Raw genomic sequence first — 8,037 nt, 5'->3', positions numbered from 1 at the left:
TAATAATGGTTATGATGTTGTTTCCACGAGTGATATATGTTGCTATGATTATGGTTATGTCTAAGTTGTTTATGCAATCATGATGTATTATAATTCATACATAGGAGTAATGGTAGATTAATATGATGCAATAGTAGATGTTTTATTAAAAAAAAATTCCATCTGTTGGTTAGTTTAGTTAGTTTCTCTAGGGTATTTTGGCAAGCATTACAAAGAGAACGAAATCCTCGAGTGCACATAATATTATATCTCATGCTCTTGTAGATGAAAATTCTTCTAAGGTTCACAATTGTATGACTACTTCTAATGATAAATCCACAGTGGATGACTCAACTACCTAAGTAAATTAACAAAAATAGAGGTTTATCCAACACCTTGGGCAACTCCATTGACTGCAATTCTAAGAGTTGTTCAAAGGAATCCTTTCTTCCTTCTAAGCAAGAATGGACAAAAGTCAAGAGAAAAAAATCCCCACTATCAAAATCAACAACATCTAATGTTGCTGAGTTCGTCAAATAAAGAGTAAAATAAGGATGAAGCATGTACCTATGGTACACTGATGTCTATGGGATAGAGTTTTTTTAATTTTTTCGCATGATTTTTTGGTGCACCCCTATTAGAGGGTTGATGCATTATATATATATCCACAACTTACCCAAAAATAAAAATCTTACTAGAAACTCCACATGTAGCAATAGCAAAATTGTGTAGGTTAGTTGAGTATCAATTTTAAATGACCACTCTTTGACTTATATGCACAAAATGAATACTCATGACTACTAAAAGATGAAACAATATCTTTAAGCTCTTTTTTCACAAATGAATAGAAAAAATCATCAAAACCTGACATATCATATAAGAATTTAAAATACTCAAAATTAAAGTTGGCAACTGCTAAATCTTTTTCTTTATAAAATATTTAATATTATATAATAAGAAAACGAAATGCAACACATATATTATCACCATAGAATATCAATATAGATGCCAAATACTACAATAAATGTAATATTTCTGAGACACTATAAAAACAAATACCACATAACACTGGTGGTTTAGGGACATTTTTCGGTCAGAATTAGTAGACTTTGCTTTTCACGTATGTATTTTTGCCCTCCGTGTGACACAAGTCTCCAACTTCATAAAATATCTGGTTTTTATCTTCATTGAGTCGCTCATTTTTTTATTCACCGGCTCCTGCTCCCTCCTCTTCCTCGAATCTTCCTCACGACTTTTCCTGCACAATTCACGGCCACTCATTCGACCTCAGTGTGACACAAGTCTCCAACTTCATAAAATATCTGATTTTTATCTTCATTAAGTCGTTCTTTTTTTAATTCACCTGCTCCTGCTCCCTGCACAATTCACGGCCCACTCATTCGACCCGTTTAGTCAATTCTTATCATCAATATGACATTTTATCTTTATAGCAAGGCTGAAGCTATTCTGGCTCCAAAACAGACCTTTCGTACAGCATGTTAGTGACAGGTTAGTCAATCGTAGCTGTTAATTGCAAAATCGATGGTGTAAAACAGGTAACTAACACTCATATTAATCAATCCGTACTGTCATTTTGAAGCCAGAATAGAGCATCCTTATAGCAGACCCTCTTCTCTGACAATTAATTAGATACGCATCACCTTTCCCAATACCACACCTACTTCCATTGCTTTTCTTTAATTTCTTTCGCTTCCTAACTTCAATCCAATTCCATGGCTTCTACTTCAGCAGTTGGAATGACAGATTCTTTTGATGGAATGGCACCACCTTCCTCACTTCAATCCAATTCTGTGGCTTCTACTTCAGCAGTTGGAATGACAGATTCTTTTGATGGAATGGCACAACCTTCCTCTGCTTCTGGTATAGCCTCATCAGTCATGCCAAAGTCATCTTACCATGTGTTCATTAATCATCATAGTCCAGATGTCAAACAAACGATTGCTAGCACTCTCTCTGACATTATCACTGGCATGCGAATGACAGTAGTCTTGGGTTCAGAGGATTTGGAATATGGCAATTGCTTGCCTCAAGCAATAGAAGCAGTAATCAGTGATGCTTTGCTTCACATAGCAATTTTTTCAAAGGGCTACGCAGAATCGCCCTGGTGTTTGGCAGAACTATCAATTATGCTTAAAACTGGCATACCAGTAATTCCTATTTTCTACCATATAGAACCTACTGATCTCAGATATGTAGCGCAAGGGAAAGGAAAATTTGTTAAGGCTTTTGAGGAGCATGCGAAGAAGGGTAGATACAGCTTGAAACAGCTTGAAGGGTGGAAAAACGCTCTCTACAACGTTTCATTTTACACAGGTCAACTCATAAAAAGTAATGAGTAAGTACTAAACACCTTGGCCTAACAAATATGCTTTCTTTCCATTTTCTGTGTATGAAACTTTGGCATAATCATCTGCTCTGTTTTTTTTTTTTCAATTTTTTTCTCGTTTAGTGATGAAAAGAGGTTGCTGAAGAATATTGTCAATATTCTATTGAAAGTGATAGACAATGTGCCACTAGAAGTTGCAAAATATCCAGTCGGTCTCAATGAAATAATAAAAGACTTTGAAATGAATACATTTCAATCTGACCAGGGTCACGACATTGTAGAAATTGTTGGAATTTGGGGCATGGGTGGTTCTGGGAAAACCACTCTTGCAAAAGAGTTATATAACAAAAGGTCTCTGTTAATGGAGAGATCCAGTTTCCTCTCCAGTTTTATCTCTGATGTTCGAGATGCAGCGACCAAAGGCATGCTACACAATAAGCAGATAAAACTCCTCGAAGACCTTGGTGTCAAGGTTGTAGAATTTGACAATGTAGAGGATGGGAAGGCATTTCTTGCAAGGCGTTTGAGATCTGTTAAGGTGTTCATTGTCCTTGATGATGTTGATCATGTGGATCAACTTGATGCTCTAGTGCCCATTAAAGACAGCCTATGTAAGGGTAGTCTTATTATTGTCACTACACGTGAAAAAAGAGCACTTAAGTCCTGGGGCATCTCCTCTATATACAAGATGAAACCACTGGATCCATTTCATGCTGAAGAACTTTTTTGTTGGCATGCATTTTTGAAATCGGTTCCAGTGAAGGGATTTGAAGATATTGTCAAAAAATTCTTGAGAGCATGCAATGGATTGCCTCTGTCGCTTAAGGTGTTTGGAGCACAGTTATATGGGAACTCCCATCAATATTGGGAGGTTCAGCTGAACAAGATCTCAAAAATATTGCCAACAGATATCAAAGAGAGGCTCAAAGTAAGTTATGATGCTCTTGATTGTGAAGAGAAAGAGGCATTCCTCGATATTGCTTGTTTTTTCATTGGAGAAAAGAGCAGTTTAGCAATTGAAGTGTGGTATGGATCAGGGTGGACTGGTCTGCACAGTTGGGAAATGCTCCTCAACAAATGTCTGGTTGATCTTGACATTGAAAATTGCATAGACATGCATGATCACTTAAGAGATTTAGGAAGAGAAATTTCAAGCCGAAAATCTCCTTACAGAATGTGGTTACCTGGGCAGATTATCAGTGTTGACAAAAAGGCAGAGGTGAGTTTAATACTCTCTGTTATTAATAATTTGAGGTTAATACTGACCCCTTTAGGACCTGGTCATTTTTCATCTGGATATGATTTGTTTCCAACATGTCTTCTGTAGTATAGATTTTCTCTGTTTTATTTATTTATTTTAAATCCCCTGTTTCAGATAAAAAACAGTGTTCGAGGAATAATCGGTGCCAAACGTTGGCCTTGGGTTAGTTTTTCAGCGTCCCCTGTTTAATTTCAAAATATTTAGCAATTTTCATTGTTTTTGGGATTTTTTGGGTTTGCATTTTTCATTTATTTCTTTCTGAACATTTTATGTTGTTCCCATTCAGGATGAAGGATCAAGTAACGAGGTTGATCAAATCTTACCGTCTTTAGATGAGCTAAAAATTCTAGCAATTAAGGGAAGCTATTTCAACAGAGTAATCAGTGAAGTATCAAGAGAGCTGGTCTGGCTTCGCTGGTTCCGGTTTGAGCAGAGAAACCTTCGGTCTCTGATTTCTATAAAAAAATTAAGGGTTTTAGAACTCCACAGTCCTTCTAGTATAGAAGAACTGTGGGAGGCTGGTGGTGATGTAAGTATCCTCTGTTTCAGCTGTCATAAATTTGCTTCTAATTTTTTAATAGTTGCTATATGTTAATGTTTCTCTACTTGGAAATGTGTTGTAGGTTCCCGTGGAGTTAAGAGAATTGGTTGTTTCTGGATGCCGTAAATTTCAAAGATTTCCAAATTCAATAGGATGTCTCAAACATTTGAAAAAGATGGTAATCACACGTCCCCGCGATGTGACACGTCTACCAGAAGAATTTTGCAATCTCCAATCGCTTGAGCACATGGAGTTAAGTTCCTGTGCAATGTTATCGTCACTACCCAGCAGCTTTGGGGATCTGAGAAATCTGCGGCACCTAGACTTCTCTTCCTGCGAAATGTTATCATCACTACCCAACAGCTTTGGGGGTCTGGCAAATCTGCGGCATCTAGATTTGTCTTCCTGTGTAATGTTATCATCACTACCCAGCAGCTTTGGTGATCTGAGAAATCTGCAGCATCTAGATTTGTCAGGTTGCATCGAGTTAAGGATGTTGCCAGAGTCCTTTAAGCACCTGATACTCCTCCAATGTCTGAAATTAGAGGGATGTGAAAAAATTACACTCAATTCGGAGGACTTTGCAGATATCCGAAAGCTAGAGATTTTGAACCTTGACAGATGCAAGCAATTGGAAGAGTTGCCTCGTCATATCACAAATCAGGCACTCTTAAGAGAGCTGCATTTAAAAGATACCAGTTTAATGGAGCTACCAACTGAATTGGGTCAACTCAGCAAGTTGCGAGAGATGGTGATAAAAAGTGAGTTTCTCAACATCTTGCCAAGTTCTATAGGGAATTTGTCCTCCCTGACTAGTTTTGAAATGTATGATTGTCCTGTGGAATCTTTGCCAAGCTCTGTTGGAGATTTGTTGTCATTGACCCATCTTACAATTGATGGGAGTTTAGAACTGCAATTTATACCAGACTCTGTGGGGCGTCTTAGTCTCTTAGAGGATTTAACCATGAACTACCTAGGAGTGAAGTCTCTGCCAAAATCAATTACCCAACTTAATAATCTTCGAACACTGAAGATATATGAGTGCCCTATCAGTGATTTGGATTTTGGGGTGGCGTCATTACATTTTGCTTTGAGCAATCTGAAGCAGATAGAGCTAACTGCAACAGGGGTGCGGAGGATTTCAATTTCAGAAGACTGTTGTCCCAGCCTCGAGACTCTCGAACTCTGGTTTAATTATCATTTAACGGAGATCGAAGTACTGCCAACGAAGGTCAAGACCATAAAATTGATAGGTTGTAAAAAGCTGAAGAACCTTCCGAGTTTTGCACAATTAACTTCTCTGATTGAATTTGAACTAAGTGATCGCACCCAAGTTGAGAAAATTGAAGGTTTAGAACATTGCAGATTATTAGAAAGCCTGAGAGTAGATACCTGCGGGGACGAGCCCGGTCTAGAAGGTCTGGAGCACATGCAGAAATTGAGAAGGTTGCAACTCAGAGCAAACAAGGGATCGGCTATTGAACCTTGCATTCAAAAGCTTAAGGTAATAATAGTTCTTAAGATTTTTTTTTTTAAAACGGATTAGAATCTTGGTAGTAATTAATGTGGATCGTTTAAATCTCACATATTAAACTTTGATTTGTAGTCTTAAAAGTGCATTTAAAATTGATTGATATTGTCTAAACTTAATATGTTGCTTGTTGCTAGGCTGATCTTAAAAGTGCATTTAAAATTGATTGATATTGTCTAAACTTAATATGTTGCTAGGCTGATCCAAATAATGTACATTATCCTATTTCAGACTTCATCTCTTTGTCCATTATAAATTTGCAGAAATGGCCTGACGAAATACAAATATGTTCGCGGGCAGTCCCTGATGCGGCATCACTTCTAGAGTTCTTACTCTCTGCGAAACTCTTTGTTGTCGACTCCTCATCTCACCTGAAAATTAACTCAAGAGCATCACTGTTGCAGAAGCATTGCTCCAATGGCGAAGCCTTTATGCTATGTTTTGTTGTTAATTGTGTTTCTTCACAATTGACAATGTATATAACGAGCTATTCGGTATCAGGTTATTCGTACAATTATGCAATGGAGATGTATAAGGGTAAATGGATATGGATAGGTGTTTTCAAGGGAGGAAATGAATTCCGTGAAGAGGGGTTCGAGATAGACCAACGAGGACAGTCGGAAGATGAGAACGAAGTGGAAACATGTTTGCTTCTGACTGGGGAAGAGCACATGCTACTGGAGGCTTTCTGCAGCTTACTGCCAATTTTACAGAAGTGATGTTCCTGACAAAGCAAAAGTGAACTGAATCCTAGTATTAAAGGGAAAGAAGATAACTGTTTTGTTGGTTTGGGAGAATACTTTGGATCATATACCTAAAACAGTAATAGGGAGTAATAGGGATGTAGGTCATGAAGATTTAGTTAGTAAAATTCTGTTGTGTTTTACGGATTTTAGAAACTGTACGAAATGTTCTTTTGTGTGAAGATTAGTGGTGCATGAGCACCTCATCAAACTCTCCAAGATGACAAGTCAAACTCTGAGAAGGGAGGATAAGGCATTAAATATGTCTTTAGAATGTTTTGTATAGGTTTTCAATCATGCATTATGTGTTTGTAATAATGAACCCCATCTTGTGAGCCAAACTCCTATTTTGGCATTTCTATGAGCCAATTAGGACTTTTGGACAATAGGGGATCAAATGTGTTGGTTTTAGTGTTTTAAGATGTTTAAGGAGGGGTTAAACTTGACTCAAGACACTAGGAGGCGAAAGATGACATTTTGACAACTTTTGCAAAAGTTGTCAAAAAGTTGTCATGAGCAACTTTTAAGCACTTTTTGCATTTTGTTAATTTGAAACTCCTCCAACGGCTCTAACCTCTTGATTTTCGGTTGGGAGCAACTGTGGAATAGTTTATACACCTCGTGGATCCAATTCCCAAGGTGTGATTGTACGGAGAAGAGTTTTGATGCCTACAAACTAATAGAATTTTGAGTTTTTCCTGCAATTCTGGAGTTTTGGTCCGTGGTATGGTTCTGTATGGATTGGGATCCATTCCCAATGATGTGAATTGGTTGGAGAGGAGATTTAACTCTGTTTTGGTTTTGATTTGAAGTCTTGATTGTGTGTATTGCTCCTGATATTCAAGTTTTACTGTAGGTACCCAGAAAACTAGGGTTTCCTTGGTTTTTTCCTCCTCCATGGCCATATCTTGCACTTTACCAATCTGAAACTCATGGGATTTGGTGAAAGGAAAGTATGCTCAATGTATTCTAAGATTCCAAGAGTGTTTTGTAGGAGGAGCAAGGGAGAGAAATGTTTGGAGCGACCCTAGGTAGACATCTCTATGTGGCTACCTAGGCCTTGAACAAACAAAAGTACCTTGTGTGCAAATGGCGATGGTTCCAGGCCTGTAACCCTGGAATCCCTATTAATTTATGGTTCCCAACATACCCATGGGATTTTAATTGGCCGATTCATTCATCTGAGCATAGTTGCTTCACAAAAGAGGCCTAATTAGCCCTTTTAGGACACTCAACATCCTACCGGCAAAGGCCTTTATTTTCTAGAACCTGACCCTTCCTTTTGGGGACTTGTATAAATTTCACAAGGGTTTTTGAATCCATAATTTATTTGCCATGGTGTTTGGGAAAATTTGAACTTAAGGTCTCTTTACCCGCTAAATAGGGCTACAAGCAACTAGGCCTAATTGGGTGAGTTTCTTAAGAAATGGGCATGTATCCTTGCAACCGATGTTTTGTCTGACCTTAGGGAGTCTTGTATGACCCAAAATTGGTATGCAATCGATTTGTAACCCTTAGAGGTATCATGGAGTGTGTTGTAGCAAGATACCCCTGATTGAATATGCAAAAGTCTTGGAGATGGTGAGAGGATTGAACCAAAGTTGTAGAGCCTTACCTTGATAGGATCCCATTATT

At 37.9% G+C, this 8,037-nt stretch overlaps 1 protein-coding gene across 1 annotated transcript; it reads left to right on the top strand.

The window, feature by feature from the left end:
• The first annotated feature begins 1,585 nt into the window (after positions 1–1,585).
• LOC131052385 (disease resistance protein RPV1) lies at positions 1,586–7,106 on the top strand. Its single transcript, XM_057987027.2, has 6 exons — positions 1,586–2,335; positions 2,450–3,545; positions 3,702–3,749; positions 3,874–4,116; positions 4,211–5,632; positions 5,923–7,106. Exons 1-6 carry the CDS (start codon positions 1,713–1,715, stop codon positions 6,376–6,378), a joined length of 3,888 nt encoding a protein of 1,295 aa, XP_057843010.2. The 5' UTR covers positions 1,586–1,712; the 3' UTR covers positions 6,379–7,106.
• The last annotated feature ends 931 nt before the right edge of the window (positions 7,107–8,037 follow it).

The sequence above is a fragment of the Cryptomeria japonica genome, chromosome 9, assembly GCF_030272615.1.
Source record: "Cryptomeria japonica chromosome 9, Sugi_1.0, whole genome shotgun sequence".
In the NCBI taxonomy this organism is placed as follows: Eukaryota; Viridiplantae; Streptophyta; class Pinopsida; order Cupressales; family Cupressaceae; genus Cryptomeria; species Cryptomeria japonica.
The sequence above is the reverse complement of the archived record's forward strand: the minus strand, read 5'-3'. Positions and strand labels throughout refer to the sequence as shown.